The sequence below is a fragment of the Podarcis filfolensis genome (genome assembly GCF_964270895.1).
Source record: "Podarcis filfolensis genome assembly, chromosome: 3".
NCBI classification, from domain to species: Eukaryota; Metazoa; Chordata; class Lepidosauria; order Squamata; family Lacertidae; genus Podarcis; species Podarcis filfolensis.
In genome coordinates this window covers 110308279-110326150 of record NC_139606.1, presented here as the reverse complement: position 1 = coordinate 110326150, position 17872 = coordinate 110308279, and the positions used below count along the sequence as shown (strand labels likewise).

Genomic DNA, 17872 nt, shown 5'->3' with positions numbered 1-17872 from the left:
TTAATGATTATTTAGTTAAGTTAAATTAAGTAGAAACAGCTTGCAGATACTTAATTGGCTTAGGATTTTATATAAGTTAAGTGATGAATTAATATATTTAATTTCAAAATGAAAAGATTTAAGGATCTTAATCTTCAAGTTAAATTTTATAAGAACTGTGATTTGGAAAACTGTTACAAGGATATCCACTGAAATTCAACCAAGGGGAAGTGAGGCAGTCACTTAACAATGCTAATAAGTGTAATTTTTAATAAGGTTATGATTTATGTTTGTTTGTGTTTGTTTGTTTATAATTATGTGAAAATCAATAAAAAAAATTGGGGGAAAAAGAGAAGGTCCAGCCTTCTTTCTGAGCCTATTTGTTCCCCACTTCTGCCAATTACCTTCATCTCATCCATCCAGTCCATGATGTACAGCATCTCCTGGAATATCTTCTGCAGACCAAGGTTCATCTCCAGCCGTTGCCTGCGTGCCCTGAGCAGCTCCAGGAGGTACTCCCATAGGCGGAAGACGTTGTCTTTCCTGGCCGTGATGCGTTTGATGTCGTGGTAGTTCTCAGCCTCCAGCTCCTTGGCCACAGCAACCACCGCCTGGACCCTTTCCTCGTAGGCGGCAATGTCCGTCTCGATGGCTTCGTGCTTCTTCGTGGCAGCCTCCACAGCGGGGAGGTCAAACCCAAAGTTGTCCTGTTAAAAGACAGAGAGTTCAGTTTTTTTAATGGCCCTGTGGATTTATGGACGGTATTTCTTCACGCAGCAACAAATTAGACAGAAGAATTCCAAACCAAATGGAGGTGAATGAATGAATGAATGAATGAATTTTATTACTACGGTCACAGACCAGTTCCGGTTCACTTACAATATCTGGAAAATCATAAAACACAACAGGGATACATTGAATTGCAATTGAGTACAACAGAGACAGTTCAGATATAGCGGCAGTTAAAAAAACTATATATTACACCTTGATCACTAAAATGCCTTCAGATTTTTTTTGTTCTGTTTCAATTTTGTTTATAATTTCTCCAAAAAAAAAAAAAAAAAGCAATTGCTCAAACGTTTTCCAATACAGTCATACCTTAGAAGTCGAACAGAATCCATTCTGGAAGTTCGTTTGACTTCCAAAACGTTCGGAAACCAAAGCGCAGCTTCTGATTGGCTGCAGGAAGCTCCTGCAGCCAATCAGAACCCACAGAAGCCCCGTCGGATGTTTGGCTTCCAAAAATAGTTTGCAAACCGGAACAGTCACTTCTGGGTTTGCGGTGTTCGGGAGCCAAAACATTTGAGAACTAGGCTGTTCGAAAACCAAGGTACGACTGTATATATTTCCTTGAGCATCAATTTCCCATCCACCCTTCCACAGTTTCCTCAAATTATCTATTGCTGCTGCATATTATAATAAATCTATACCTTCCTTCCTCCACCTTATTCTCAGATTAACTTTTTCTGCTGAGCGTACTCCAAACCTGCTAGCATTTTCGCATGTTTACAATAGGTTTTTAAATAATCTACACACATTTTCCAATACCCCTTAAAAGCCATCCCTTCTTACTAGTTAAGCTTGCTAATTCTGCATATGGACCAGATGTGCCTTTGGTCTGACACTTCTTACGTTATTCAGTGCTGCTTAAGTTGGAGTGCCGGCAAAGTAGAATTCAGAAACCGTGTCACCCTTTTGCCCTGTTCCTCGAATCCCATCCACCTGTCCTAACAGGTGGCTTATTGCCAGAAAGTCGCATAAGCTAATGTAGAAGACTTGGTGGTTGGAAGGAACGGTGCATGCCCCTATCTTGAACAGGGAACTGGATTTGGCTCCCCATGCCTGGCGACCAGTTTTGCCCATGACAGTGGTCAGCTGTTCATCTCTGCGCAAAATCTGTGCCACAGAATTTGGGGAAGGGCCTCAGTAGCTCACAGGCAGGGTTTCTGCCTTGCAAGCACAAGGTCCCAGGTTCAGTTCCCTGCATCTCCAGGGAAATGTCCCCTTCCTGAAAACCTGGAGAGACACTGCTAGCCTTAAACTGCTCAGGACTGCCTCCTTCCAGATGAACCTACCCAGACCCTGAGATCATCTTCTGAGGCCCTCCTTCGTGTGCCTCCTCCTCGAGAGGTCTAGAGGGTGGCAACACGAGAACGGGGCCTTCTCTGCAGTGGCTCCCTGCCTGTAGAATGCTCTCCCCAGGGAAGTTCCCCTGGCACCTTCATTATACACCTTTAGGCACCAGGCAAAAACGTTCCTTTTAACTAGGCCTTTGGGTGATCCGATTTACATCCTATGCATGCCCTTTTTAAATGTGGTGGGGTTTTTTTTTGGGGGGGAGTATTGAGTTGTCATTTTTATCGTGTATTTTAAAGAGAAGAAGAGTTTGGATTTGATATCCTGCTTTATCACTACCCGAAGGAGTCTCAAAGCGGCTAACATTCTCCTTTCCCTTTCTCCCCCACAACAAAGACTCTGTGAGGTGAGTGAGGCTGAGAGACTTCAGAGAAGTGTGACTGGCCCAAAGTCACCCAGCAGCTGCATGTGGAGGAGCGGGGAAGCGAACCTGGTTCACCAGATGACGAGTCCACTGCTCTTAACCACTGCACCACACTGGCTTTTATATCTTGATTTTATTCCATGAATCGCCCTGAGACCCCCCAGGTATAGGGCGGTATATAAATTCAATAAATAATAATAATACCAAGCTAGATGGATGAGTGGTCTGATAAGGCAACTTCCTTTCTTGCGTCTAATTGCACCTTAGAAATAGGCAACACTTGAAGAGCAGTCAGACAAGCTTTAATTTTCTCTGAATTCCACAAGGGGGTTCAACAAGCTGTCAGGAGCTCAGTGTGGAGTGGGTTGGCCAATAAAATGTTACTTTAAACACACACACCCCAATCTCACCTGAGAAACCAGACGCTGGTTTTCGCTCAACCACGTCTCCCTCATAGCTGCCTTGCGGTCGAATCTGCGGGCGAGTTGTTCCAGTTTCTCCTGTCGGATGAGCTCGTTACGCAGTGCCAGTTCTCTTTCATGTTCAGCTTTTTCCAGTCTTTCCCAGGCCTGGGTAAACCAAAAAATATATGCATTTTTTTAATTAAAAAAATGAATTTACATAAAGAAAAAGTCTGTGAGAAATTCTATTAAGTGCTGAATCATCAATGCACAATAATATTAATAAGGAAAGATTCGAATGGTTGGCCTTAATTAGAGAACAGAAGGCACAGTGCGTGGATTTGGGGTGGGCCAAAGTGTCACAGAAGCTAGTTTTGCCCAAACAGGCACAAAGCATGCATCTTTTATCCAGGTCATTTTCTTTTCATACTCTATTGGGATAACTCTGGGGCTCTGCATGGCAGTAAACATATGCTGACTCACAGAACCTGAGGGCTGACACAAGGGCCAGAGAGTAGCTTTCTTTCTTTTTTTAAAGGACACATTTCTAGATCTCATGGCTGCAGCAAAAAACTAAAGTGAAGTAAAAGTGTGAAACTTAAAAACACACATGTAATTCAGGATGGATATGAAAAACAAGGCTTAAGCTTCCTTTCAGTGTATCTCTTTGGACCTGCAGAAAGAAAACGCTAAGAGCTGGGCAAGTCATTTGTATGGAACACTCTGTTCCTTTTACTGAATGTGAGACCCCATCCCCCCTAGTCCTAAGCACTGATTCTGCTTATTTAGAAAATGTATTGATCACTTTATATGCAAATGAATCTCAGAGTGATTTACAAAGCAGAAATCAACATAATGCAAAATCATCATCATCATCATCATCATCATAAACAACCTGTCAAAACAACATTATCCTGTACCAAAATTAGAATCATAGAATCATAGAGTTGGAAGAGACCACAAGGGCCATCGAGTCCAACCCCCTGCCAAGCAGGAAACACCATCAGAGCACTCCTGACATATGGTTGTCAGGCCTCTGCTTAAAGACCTCCAAAGAAGGAGACTCCACCACACTCCTTGGCAGCAAATTCCACTGTCGAACAGCTCTTACTGTCAGGAAGTTCTTCCTAATGTTTAGGAGGAATCTTCTTTCTTGTAGTTTGGATCCATTGCTCCGTGTCCGCTTCTCTGGAGCAGCAGAAAACAACCTTTCTCCCTCCTCTATGTGACATCCTTTTATATATTTGAACATGGCTATCATATCACCCCTTAACCTCCTCTTCTCCAGGCTAAACATGCCCAGCTCCCTTAGCCGTTCCTCATAAGGCATCGTTTCCAGGCCTTTGACCATTTTGGTTGCCCTCCTCTGGACACGTTCCAGTTTGTCAGTGTCCTTCTTGAACTGTGGTGCCCAGAACTGGACACAGTACTCCAGGTGAGGTCTGACCAGAGCAGAATACAGTGGCACTATTACTTCCCTTGATCTAGCAGCAATCAGGCCAGGGTTATCTTTCTGGGAAGCCCTGGTGAAATAAAAATGTCTTCAAGAGGGGTGGCAAGTTCCCAAAAGGGACAGCGCCGGTCTTGATATCTTCTGGAAGGAAGCCCTATAGCACAAAGGTTGCTATGCTACTGATTGACGTCTCCATCACATTTATATCCCACCTTCCCTCACGGTGGTGCGCTCTCCTCCTTCTCGTTTTATCCTACAACAACCCTGTGAGGTAGGTTAGGCTGAGAGACCGTGAATGGCCCAAGGTCACCCAGCTGAGTTCCATGGCTGAGCAGGGATTTGTCCATTATGCAGTGGACGCTGGCAGGCCCCTGATGACCGCAGTGACCACACCAGCAGACAGGGCTAAGCTGACATCTCAGATACCCTTGCTTCCCAAGCTGCAAAGGGTTTTGTTCAGTTGCCTACTTTGAAGCCAGAACTGTAACGGTTCAGTGCGTGAATGCTAAAAAGCAAGCCAGCCTATTTGTCACGTAAAGAAACAGATCTGTAATTAGCCACATGCCGTTCCGGAGGGTTTTTCCTAAATCCTGGGGGTTGTCACGCTGCCTGGAACACAAGGATCTCCAGGATCTTACAGACAAGGGAGTCTTAACAGACAAATATGGGAGTGGGAGAGTTTTATAGCTTGAAGCGATCCGGAGCCAAGCTTGCGGATGCAAGCAACAGCTGCCCTGCGAATTCCAGCCAGGATGAAAAAGCAAATTAGGAAGGCTTATCCTGTTTTAAAGCACTTTGCTATTCCCCCCAGGGATCTCGCTGAGCTGCTTGCTGTTCAGCTGGCTAAACCAGAAAAGCAGCTCCCTGGCTCTCCCCACCCCTATCTCGGCATCTTTGCTGCACTCCAATGAGACTCTCTGCAAGATGCCCCCATCGTACACAAGGGTCTTCTGCAAGGAGGAAAGGTTATTGCATTTGGGACTTTTTAATTTGAAGAAAAGGCAGGCAAGAGGTGACATGATCGAAGTGCATACACGGCTTGGAGAAAGTGGCTTGAGAGAAGTTTTCTTATAACAACAACAATTGCATGCCACCCATCTGACTGGGTTTCCCCAGCCACTCTGGGCGGCTACCAACAGAATATTAAAAGCACGATAAAACATCAGACATTAAAAACTCCCCCCCTCTCTCTTTCAGAACACAAGAAGTGTGGACACCCAACGAAAATGAATATGGGAGGCTTCAGGACACGCAAGAGAAAGTGCGTATTTACAGTGATGACGGCCATCAACTTGGATGGCTTTAAAAGAGAATTTGAGATATTAATGGAAGGTAATGTTATCAGTGGCGACGACCCCTAATGGCGATGTTCTGTCACCTCTTCCTTATCACAGAATCATAGAGTTGGCAGGGAATATGCAGTATGCTTTATGGGGATTGAACCCACTTCAAGTTATGAGAAAGGAGATTCCATCTCAACATCAAAAAGAACTTTCTGATGGTAAGAGACAGTGGAATGGTCTCCTTTGGGAAGTTGCAGACTCTCTTTTGGAGGTTTCTAAGCAGAAGTTGGGTAACCATCTTCCATGGATGCTTTAGTTGAGATTCCTGCATGGAAGGGGGTTGGACTTGGGGTCCCTTCCAACTCTGCAATTCTATGATTCTATGAAATGGGGTTGCTTTAGTGGAGCTATGTGTACATAGACAAGGAAAGGTGTCACTCGAGGGCACTTTTGAACTGTTGCAGCTCCTTTTCAGTGGTGGCTCCTCCGTTTTTGCAATGCCCACCCCAAGGAGGCCTACCTGGAGAGATTTCACATACGGCAATTGTGTGCCATTTCAGGCTTGCTCTTGGCTGGAGCTCGTGGCTATTACAGAGAGAGCTTAACAATGAGCCCTGGTATGGATGGTATGTGAAGCCAAACCTTGGTTTAGTGAGGTGTAGGAGCAAACAGGATCAGAGAAGGGGACATCCTCTCTGAGACCAAGCACATTTGTCCATCATTTGGCTTAATAATAATAATAATAATAATAATAATAATAATAATAATAATAATTTTTATTTATACCCCACCCTCCCCACCCAGAGCTGGGCTCAGGGCGGCTAACTCCAATAAAATTAGAGTAAAAACATAATGGGGGGGGGAAACCAATTTAAAATACAGGTTAAAATGCAATTTAAAATGCAGCCTCATTTTAAAAGTAGCCCATAGATCAAAACCACAAAGGGAGGGAAACATAAGGGTCAGACTGAGTCCAAACCAAAGGCCAGGCGGAACAGCTCTGTCTTGCAGGCCCTGCAGAAAGATGTCAAGTCCCGCAGGGCCCTGGTCTCTTGTGACAGAGCTTTCCACCAAGTCGGGGCCAGTCCTAAAAAGGCCCTGGCCCTAGTTGAGACCAATCTAATCACCTTGCGACCTGGGACCTCCAAAATGTTGTCATTTGTGGACCTTAAAGTCCTCCGTGGGGCATATCACGAGAGGCGGTCCCGTAGGTACGTGGGTCCTAGGCCGTATGGGGCTTTAAATGTCAAAACCAGCACCTACAACCTGACCCTGTACTCCACCGGGATGTGTTATGCAAACCAAGCCACTGTTGTGGTGGTGGTTTTACACCATTTAGAGGTGCTTTCTGTATATAAAAAAGCAGTCTGTAGTTTTTAAAATAAGAAAATGAATACTACAAATAAAAGCATGCTAGAAATCTTATCCCTGGTCCACCCAGGACTCTCAGCATGGAACAGCCTGATCCACAAAGTACCCATAGCTCAGCTGCTTACACTACAGAAAACAATTAATCCAGGAAGTTGCATATTTACCTTGTTGATATCTGAGATGAGTTTCCCTTCCCTGGGCATGTACACTTTCTGATTATTAGCCCTCATTTTGCTTTGAATGGTGAAGAGCAGGACTTCCAAGTTTCCTTTTTCTGTGAATCTAAAAGAAGATAAAAAAACGAGGGGAGCCGAAAGGGAAACGTTAACTCTCCAAGCAAGCGGCCAGACATTTTGTCCCGATATCGACGTATTTTATATGGTTGACAGTTCTTGTTTTTGAATCCCCCCTTCCCGGATTTTATATTGCTGCGTGCAAGACACATGTGCTCAGCTAGAAACAGCTGGTTCAAATGTCACAATCCGGACAGGTCAGCCGATTGACCGTTTGCATTTAGCTCCCAGCAGATGAAAGGAACAAGCTTTTATTATTATTATTAAATCTTTTCTCGCACTGTCTGCTTTGTGCGCGCTTGCTGACCGCTGAATTTGAAGCCTCGCTATGCGATTCCTGCAATTGACGGCAAAACGCCCAGCTAGGTTTCCGCCGCAGGATCGGAGCCTTCGAGCGTTTACAAGAGGCTTTTCAATGCTGCACAATTTGTGCATTTCCAAAGAGGCATGTCGGAGTCAACTTGATAAACATTCTGGGTATTGCTCTGAAAATCACCGGTTTAAACTACCTCTGAGTTATGCTACCGTGAGATAAGGTACATGGCTCAATCCTGAACAATACGCTGGAGTGTACATAGAGCTTTTTTGCGAGAGAGGGCTTCCCCCTTCACTCCAATGTCCATGCGTGCGATGAATGTGCGTGTCTGGGGCTTCTGCTGACAGTGAAGAAAACGAGGCACATTAGAGGTCCTGTGAGTCGTGGTGTTTTTATGATGTCTAATGCCCCTGGGCAGAGGACAAGCTTACTCACTTCTCCAGATAAGTGTGTATGAAATTACCTGGGAGTAAGCCACTGATCTCAGTGTGATTTACTTCTGAGTGTAAATACAAAAGAGTTTCCTGTAAAATGCAGGAGCACCGTTACCCAATCAAGATCAGTAAGATAAAAAGCTAACTAAATATTATCTGAGAATAACTTTTGGGCATATAAGGGTGATTGTTGGACTGTTGCCAAAGAAAGCCAAACGGATTCCAAAATGCTTCAGATTAAAAACACGTGCATTCAATTAATGTGTTTGGTAGAGCAGAAAGCTTTCAAGATGCACAGGGCTCTTCTTCAGTCCAAAAGGAACAGCTCTGTGCGACTCAAAAACCTGCCAACTTCTCAACACATAAAAAATAATAAGCTACTAGGATTCCTGCTTCTGTGTGTTGGCATACCAGGTATTTGCCCAATAAAAGGTACTGTATTAAACATTTGGGACGCCTACGCAAAGATAAATTGTCGTGGGCTGCAGTGAGCTGCTCCTTCCCACAACGCCTTTTCTGCTTTGTGGGTGTGTGCAACTGCTTGCACCCCCTTTTGTTTACATGCTACAGCGGAGACAACTGCAATCATCTCCAGCATATAATAATGTCCGTGACTCACACCACTTAGGACCTTGCGGTGCTGTTTGTGGAGACAATAATTTGGTGGCGGGAGAGACCACAGAGGAAGTAGTACAAGGAGAAACGAAGATGTTAGCAAATGTCAGAAGGCATCTAACCGTGAACTAAGGAGGGCTTGTGAAACATGAGCAGCGAAATTGCTTCTAATTGTCTGGGATCGGAAGATGCAAACTGCCTAAAGGCTCCCCAACTGTTTTGATCGAGCTGGGATTAATTCCTAAGAAAGGACAGTGTCGGACGAGGCCTACTTGGGTGGCTTCTCCACTGTGCGGTAGGTGTTGAACGCCTGGAGCTGTTGCTGCACCCCAACCAGGGAGTTGGCAAACTTGCGGTTGTTCAGGATGATGATGGTTTGCTCAATCCACTCCAGGAGGTCGGAAGCCAGCGACTCGTACTTCTCAATCATCTTCTCTGTTTCGATGGCGTTGTCAAGCACCTAGGACAATAATAATAATAATAAATTTTATTTTTATCCCGCCCTCCCCAGCCGAAGCCGGGCTCAGGGCGGCTAACAATAATAAAATAGTACAACATTCTAAAATCATTTCATTATAAAATTAATTCCAATCAAATTGATGGCAACCATTAGGCTAAAGTTATGTTAAGATTGCCAAAGGAGGGGGTCAGGCTGTGCCCTGGCCAAAGGCCTGGTGGAACAGCTCTGTCTTGCAGGCCCTGCAGAAAGATGTCAAGTCCCGCAGGGCCCTAGTCTCCTGTGACAGAGCGTTCCACCAGACTGGAGCCACAGCCAAAAAAGCCCTGGCTCTAGTTGAGGCCAGCCTAACCTCTCTGTGGCCTGGGACCTTCAGGATGTTTTTGTTTGAAGACCGTAAGTTCCTCTGTGGGACATACCAGGAGAGGCAGTCCCGTAGGTACGAGGGTCCTAGGCCGTATAGGGCTTTAAAGTTTAAAACCAGCACCTTAAACCTGACCCTGTACTCCACCGGGAGCCAGTGCAGCTGGTATAGCACTGAGTGAATGTGATCTCACAGCGAGGACCCCGTAAGGAGTCTCGCCGCGGCATTCTGCACCCACTGGAGTTTCTGGGTCAGTCTCAAGGGCAGCCCCACGTAGAGCGAGTTACAATAATCCAGTCTGGAGGTGACCGTCGCGTGGATCACAGTGGCTAAGTCAGGGCGAGAGAGATAAGGGGCCAACTGCTTAGCTTGGCGGAGATGAAAAAATGCCGCCTCTGTTATAGCTGCAATCTGCGCCTCCATGGAAAGGGAGGTGTCGAAGATTACACCCAAACTCTTAACGGACGGTGCTCGCACTAATTGCACCCCCACAAGAGATGAGAGTTGCCCCCCAATCCCATATCGTCACCTCCAGACTGGATTATTGTAACTCGCTCTATGTGGGGCTGCCCTTGAGACTGACCCAGCCAAAAGCAGGCAGACAAGCAGGCAGAAAGGGAGCACTTGTCCTCCCCGTGGGGGACAGGAGACAGGGCTGGAAAGGAAGCCAGCGAGGCAAAACCACTGACTCCTGACAACGCAAAGCAATGAAACAGTAGGAGAGGAGTGTTGACTCAGAAAGAGCCGTGTTTCCATGATCCCAGGTTGCTCCGGGGGGAGCGTGACGGATGGGGTCTTATGACTTCAGAGAACGCGCCTCTCCTGACTGCAAAAGCAGCAGCTGACCTGCAAAAATGCAGCATGCCGTGACTTTCCGAGTGCTAACGGAAAATTATTTCTGTCTGCGCTTCCAGATTGGGGGAGGGAGGGGGGAACAGACGGTCACACAATTCCGCTTTCAAAACAACAGTTCACAGAAGGTTTGAAACTGGGGCTTCGGCGAGATTATATTACTCATAATATTTGTGCAGTGCTTTTATCCCAAGTTCGCGTCCTGGTCCCATGAACAGCGCTCGGGATGGCAGGAAGGCACAGTGTGACTGTAGCAGCTGCCACAGGCACCTGCAGAGAGTTCCCTACTGATTGCCTTAGTCCTATCACTTGCCCATTTATTTGACTATTTTCCACTGGCAGTGCCCAGCTTCATCTAGGGCTCTGAGCAAAAAAGGAAGTTGCTGCTCTTTGTTACTCCGAGTCCAAGGAAAAGGCTGGTGGCTGACAGCGGGAGGGCATGTTTGCAGAGAAAAGGCTGGAAGGAGGCTCCCTGTAGGCAGCTTTAGCTTCTGCAAAACTGCTAGCTGCTACAGTCACTCAGAGGCTTCCTGCCACTTACACAGGCCCCTGTGTCCCCTGTAGGTGGAATCTACACACGTTACAAAGGCTGTGAAAATGCTTTTTTAAAAAAAAAAGTTTGAAAAATACATTGAATTTTGCATAGCTCACTATCGCCATCTCGTGCCACATTTGTGAATTGCGCTTCACAACCCATTTAAAGCGTTTTATTTGCAGCTGTGTAGATGAGGCCTTAATGCACAAAATACACAGTTCTGCTGGCATACTGCATAGCCACGTGAGGTAGGTCACTCGTGTTTTCGTTTTAGAGGAGGAAAATACAGCAAAGACAGTAAAGCGAAGCAAAGTTTTGTGAACAAAGGCCTGTGAAACTGTAGAATGCAAACCTTTCCAATGCGCTTTCCTTCCACGGCTAAAGCTTTCATCTTGCTGAAGTAGTGGTAATATGTCACAACGTAGGTGATGATGGACTTTTCATCAGGGTGGTCAACACTGATATCTGTTAAGGTGTGGGAAGAGAGAAAGAGAAGGGGGAGAAACCAACAAGATGGTGTTACTGCAGCAGAGAATTGAGTTGAACGTGATTCCAAAACAATTTGCATCGTGCTGGCAACTTAGGCAAGGCCCGAGAATTCAGCTGGAACTAGATGTTAACAGAAAAAGCAGCTGCAAGACTATCTCCTCACTCCCTGCAGCATCTCAAGGAACTTACCCTGCCTCCTGATGTCACAACCTGCTGCGTTTACTTACCATACAGAAATCCACTAAGTTACACTAACTCTCAAACGAGTCCCCCATTTTGGCCACATCCACACCACGCATTTAAAGTGGTACCGTACCACTTTAAGCAGTCACGGCTTCCCCCAAAGCATTCTGGGAGGTTGTTAAAGGTGCTGAGAGCTGTGAAGAGACCTCTATGCCCCTCACAGAACTACAATTCTCAAGAGTTTCCTGTGGAGAGGGAATGATGGTTAAGCCACTCTGCAAATTGTAGCTCTAGAAAAGAACAGGGATCCCCTAACGACTCCCTTAACAAACTACAGCTCCCAGAATGCTTTGGGGGAAAGCCGTGGCTGCTTAAAGTGGCACGATACCACTTTAAGTGTGCAGGGTGGATGTGGTTTTCTTGCCATTGGCTCCAGCTGGTGGGAGGCAGGGAAACACGGTGTGATTTCACAGCACAAACTAAGTTCTTGCAGGCATAACTGGGGGCGCAGAGGAAATAAACCTGTCTGCTGCTCCTTTTTTTCTTCTTCTTCACTGTGTTTAGCATGACATCCTACTTCTGGCCTATGTCAAAGCTCTGGAGTTGAGGGTTTGAAACGAAGATCAGATTTATTCCCCGAGTGAAAATATATACAGAATCATTCACCCAGCCTGGAAGTTACTCACGATGGATGGTGTGATTTGCCTATGAAGGTAGATGTGGGGAGCTTTTTAAGGCCGAGGGCCGCATTACTTTCTGAGCAACCTTCTGAGAGCCACATGCCAGTGGTCAGCAGGAGCAGAGGGCGTAAGTGAGCAGGAGAAATGGATTTTATAAATGTCACCTTTGTGCAGGAGGCTCCTTTCTGTGGATACTCAGGTGCCCCTCTCTATCCTCCATCCAAGATTGCAGGAGGAATTTTCAGAATTCAAGGACATAACCCAGCCAGGCAAAAACACCTGTTGAATCAGGGCCAGGGAGGGGTGTCTTTGGGGAAGGTGTGTGGCTGGGGGAGAGTACTGAGGGCCAGGGAGAGATCCCTGGAGGGCCATGTTTGGATCCGGGCCAGAGCTTCCCCGTCCCTGCTACATAGATGTGCATATTTTGTGTAGGACTTACGCTACAGCAACGGAATATGAACCAGGCAGCAGAACCCTGCTCTACCTCTCTTTTAAATCAGAACCAGTGAAGGCGGTGAAGGTCCTGTGTGAGTGCCTGGAGGCAGTTGGAGGATGGATGGTGGCTAACATATTGAGGTTGAATCCTGACAAGACAGAAGTACTGTTTTGGGGGGCCAGGGGGTGGGTGGGGGTGGGAGACTCCCTGGTCCTGAATGGGGTAACTGTGCCCCTGAAGGACCAGGTGCGCAGCCTGGGAGTCATTTTGGACTTGCAGCTGTCCATGAGGCGCAGGTCAGTTCTGTGTCCAGGACGGCTGTCTACCAGCTCCACCTGGTACGCAGGCTAAGACCCTACCTGCCCGTGGACTGTCTCGCCAGAGTGGTGCATGCTCTAGTTATCTCCCGCTTGGACTATTGCAATGCACTTTACGTGGGGCTACCTTTGAAGGTGACCCGGAAACTACAACTGATCCAGAATGCGGCAGCTAGACTGGTGACTGGGAGTGGCCGCCGGGACCACATAACACCAGTCCTGAGAGATCTGAATTGGCTCCCAGTACGTTTCCGAGCACAATTCAAAGTGTTGGTGCTGGCCTTTAAAGCCCTAAACGGCCTCGGTCCAGTATACCTGAAGGAGCGTCTCCACCCCCATCGTTCAGCCCGGAAACTGAGGTCCAGCGCTGAGGGCCTTCTGGCGGTTCCCTCCCTACGAGAAGTCAGGTTACACGGAACCAGGCAGAGGGCCTTCTCGGTAGTGGCGCCCGCCCTGTGGAACGCCCTCCCTTCAGATGTGAAGGAAATAAGCAGATATCTTCTCTTTAAAAGACATCTGAAGGCAGCCCTGTTTAGGGAAGTTTTTAATATTTAATGCTGTATTGTTTTTAACACTCGACTGGGAGCCGCCTAGAGTGGCTGGGGAAACTCAGCCAGATGGGCGGGGTGGGGTATAAATAATAAATTATTATTTATTATTATTATTATATTTGCTGAGGGATGCTGGCCTCGCTGTTGGGGAACTAGGTGACTTGGTTGACTCATCTGCAGAATGGGTTTGCAATCTGTGCCTGATCTATTGCCACAATTGCCGCAGGGGAAGTTTCATCTTGCTCGATTCTCCAGCAACCCTTTCCCAACTTCTTCCTTCAGGAGGCAACAAGTAGCGAGAAGAGGCTCCGGGAGGAAGGGGGCAGAGGCACTGAGGGCAGGGGAGAATACAGAACACACTGCTGCATCAGTGGCAGGCTGTTCTTACCTTCCGGGTCCAGGAGTTTAGTAAGGCCAAGGTGCTGCTCTGCCAGGTTAAAAGCGTTCTGCAGATTGTAGTGTGCATTTGATTTCTTCAGCTTATCAAAATCAATTAGGTCGGGCCTAAGCAAGGAACAGGAGAACGCAAATCACTTTGGGCCATTTCCCATAAAGTGAACTGACTCAGAAATATGAACGACAGAAGCAGAAAGACCAGGAGTCAAGTCTCCTAGAAATGTTGGTCACAGCTGCACATGATGTGCGGTCGGTAGTGGGAGGCAGCGCTTATGTGACCTCCCGTCAGCGGTGTTGCTGCAATTCTGCCATCCGCTACTGTGCACAGTTGCCAACTTTTCATAGACAAACTCATCTGTGCTGCACTGCCCCAAACAGTATGTGGGTTGAGGAGAACCTGATGTTGGGAACCGGGAGCGGAGGGGAAGATGCTGACATGGAAAAGAATGGCAGGCGAGAGACGGAGACATGAACATGTGCAGCAGGCGAAGAGGCATGGGGGGGGAGCATGCACCAGGTGTATGGTAAAGGTAAAGGGACCCCTGACCATTAGGTCCAGTCGTGGCCGACTCTGGGGTTGTGGCGCTCATCTCGCTTTATTGGCCGAGAGAGCCGGCGTACAGCTTCCGGGTCATGTGGCCAGCATGACTAAGCCACTTCTGGCGAACCAGAGCAGCTCACGGAAACGCTGTTTACCTTCCCGCCAGAGCGGTACCTATTTATCTACTTGCACTTTTTGTTGTGCTTTCGAATTGCTAGGTTGGCAGGAGCAGGGACCGAGCAACGGGAGCTCACCCTGTCGCGGGGATTCGAACCGCCGACCTTCTGATCAGCAAGTCCTACGCTCTGTGGTTTAATCCACAGTGCCACCCGCATCCCGTACCAGGAGTAAGTGTGGGCAAATAACAACAAGGGGCAGAGATTCCCCTTAGCTGGAAGGGAAAAGGTTGTGTATACAGTGGACGCTCAGGTTGCGAACGTGATCCGTGCAGGATGCACATTCGTAACCCGCAGTTGCACGTCTGCACACACGCGGGTTGCGATTCGGCGCTTCTGTGCATGCGCGACTGCCGAAACCCGGAAGTAACCCGTTCTGGTACTTCCGGGTTTCGGAGGTCGGTAACCCAAAAAAAACACAACCTGAAGCGTCTGTAACCCGAGGTATGACTGTACAAGAAAAGGCTTCCCCCCCCCCACAAAGCCAATGTTTGGCTACAGGTTTCTAGTTTCTAGACAGAGGACAGGATTTCAAGAGGGTGTGTATGAGGGATGGCAAGGAACCTTGCAGAGAGCAAGGCGGGTTCTTCCTCGTTTCCCAGGCAACTGCTTTCCCACTGCTGAAGAGGCAATCCACTCTTCAATCAAAAGAGCGGCTTGTGTTTTCGGCGGAGGAAGCTGCTACAGCATGCAACAACTAACAAAGCCCCAGTTGTGAGTACCATTCTCTCTGAGCAGGGCTCACATTACTTCCGTAAATACGACTGCAAAGTGTTACAAGGTCAGTTCCAGAGGAAGGCGAGCAAAATTCAGGTCTCTGCCTCAAAGAGCTTACACTGCAATTTCAGCAATTTGAGCCAGTGCAGGATATACTGTATTTTTCACTCTATGGGACGCACCCGACCATAGGATGCACCTTGTTTTAGAGGGGGAGAAAAGAAAAAAAAAATATCCTCTCTGCTCAGCGCCCCTTCAGGGAAGCGGCAGGAGAAACGGAGTCCCTTCCCTTTCTCCTCCCGCTTGACTGAAGGGGCGTTGCGCAGTTCTCCCTCTCTGCAATTTCAGCAATTTGAGCTGCAATCCGGAGGCTTCAGGAGGCTATCCCTGAAGCCTTCGGAGCACAGCGTGAGTTCCCGCTGCGCTCCGGAGGCTTCAGGTTCCTTTTGCTGAAGCCAGGAGAGCAAGACTCTCCTGGCTTCAGCAAAAGCAACGCAAAGCCTCCGGAGCGCAGAGGGAACGCTCCCTCTGCGCTTCGGAGGCTTCGTGTTGCTATTGCTGAAGCCAAGGAGTCTGCATTTGCTCCATAGGACGCACACACATTTCCCCTTAATTTTTGGAGGGGAAAAAGTGCGCCCTATAGAGCGAAAAATACGGTACTTAGAAATCAATCCAACGAATGCTTCGCTGGGAGTAAGCCCCACTGAACGCAGTAGGATTTGCCTCCATGTCTACATGCATAGGATTGGTCCGTTGTGGCAACAAAGGGAGTAGAAGCAAATTCTTTTGCAGAGAGAAAAAGGTGATGCGAGGCAGCTGTTCTGGAAGGGGAACCCAGCACTGCGGCTACGCCATGAGTTGCGATTCTGCATCCGCTGGTCCAGAGCTTAAAAACTTCATCACCGTCTCCGACAAGTGCCCACCTGTGTTTATGGATTAGCGCGTTGAAAGCCATGCCGTCCCTCCAGCTGGTGGTGAAGTTGTGAATGTTGACGTTGGGATAGCTGGCACAACAAAAGAACCAAAGATGGAAGGAGGGGGGGAGAGAAACAAAACAAAGAAAACTCCATCAGTATAGGATTAAGGCTCAGAGATATGAATAATGAGAGGCGTCGAGTTAGCCGGAAAAAAGGTTGCGCTCAAGCAGCCTTCGGGTTACCATTTTTAAGTGGAACTGCAGAAGGCAAAACGGGAAACGCCCTCCCGGAGAACTCACTGGCAATTCCTCTTTTTAAAAAAAAGATGCGGAGGTTTCAGATATGGAATAGATAATGGACTTACTGATGCCTGGGAGAACAGAACTATTACTAAGACGCGAGATCCTCTGAGGCCTCAATTGGATAGCAAGAGGGGAACGCCTAGCCTATTATTCCGCTGCCCAGTCATTTGATCCTTGGGAGAGATACTTTAACAGCACTGTACGCTCCCGAGGTTCATCTCGCATCTGCAAACCCGATCAATGGCTACTGATTATGATGGATGATGGCCATCACTCTGCCTCTGTGGTCGGAACACCAATGTTTCCGAACACCAGTTGCTGGAAAGCACAGGAGGGTTGAGGGCTCGTATTCAAATCCTGCTTGGGGGTTCCTCACAGGCACTTGGTTGGCCACTGTAAGAACAGGATGCTGGACTAGGTGGGTCATTGGCCTCATCCTTCACAGCTCTATGTTCCTACCCTAGTCTGCGGTCACAGTTTATACAGACGGAATTGTTTTTAAATGTTTGCGTTGTTTTTATATGCGGAATTGCGTTTACACTGGTTTTTATTGTTGTAGCGGTTTTGTTTGTTTTATAATTGTATGCCTTATTGTAACGACCCGCCCTGGGACCTTGTGGTGAAGAACGCGTAAGAGATCAAATAAAATAAATGCATATTTAAAAATAAAATAAAAAGACCAGGACATTTAGTGTGACATTTTTGGAATCTGCTTCCCATGAAAATCAGGCAGGTAGCTATCTAATGTTTTCCTTTTTTTGCTGCCCACAGCAGCCATCTTGTGCTGGCACCCACAGGGTTTTTTTTAAATCAAGATGGGAGTAGTGGCCCCTCATTTTAATCCCTGAAAAACTGCCTCCCGGGTGCTAAGATCGAAGGTAGATGCCCTCTTGGTTGTTACACCATGTTCAGAAACTCAGCGAGTGGAGGCCTGGGAGGGGCATTCTTTGTGGTGGCCCCCAAGTTGTGGAACTTTCTTCCCATGGGGATGAATCCAGCACCCTCATTCAGCAAATGCTGAAGAGACGCCCTGACCTTTGACACTTGAGATGCATATTGCTAGGGCCCACTTTATTTCTGTAATTTAAAATTGTTTCCAGCAGTTTTTAATCTTGTACAGTGTTGTGTTTTAATGTTAACATTGTGTTTTAATAGCCGAAACCTTAGGATGAAGGGCGGATATTAAATTATAATAATCATAATTCTCTTTACCCAAAAAATAAATAAATCCCTGCAGGTACTTCCAAAACTATCATTGGGGGCCTGCGTAACTCTCGCCTGTCTACCCAGGCAACCCATGTGGCTATTATGATG

General features: G+C 47.2%; 1 protein-coding gene across 4 annotated transcripts in view; it reads right to left on the bottom strand.

The window, feature by feature from the left end:
- Positions 1 to 17872, bottom strand: part of SPTBN1 (spectrin beta, non-erythrocytic 1) — a 235250-nt gene that overhangs the window by 59075 nt on the left and 158303 nt on the right. For all 4 annotated transcript variants that reach the window (XM_083604697.1, XM_083604698.1, XM_083604699.1 and 1 more), the window contains 7 exons: positions 16263 to 16343; positions 13898 to 14013; positions 11206 to 11318; positions 8918 to 9105; positions 7152 to 7269; positions 2890 to 3048; positions 384 to 686 (listed from right to left, as the gene is read on the bottom strand). In XM_083604697.1, coding sequence (XP_083460823.1) covers positions 384 to 686; positions 2890 to 3048; positions 7152 to 7269; positions 8918 to 9105; positions 11206 to 11318; positions 13898 to 14013; positions 16263 to 16343 — 1078 coding nt within the window. The remainder of the gene's footprint in view (positions 1 to 383; positions 687 to 2889; positions 3049 to 7151; positions 7270 to 8917; positions 9106 to 11205; positions 11319 to 13897; positions 14014 to 16262; positions 16344 to 17872) is intronic.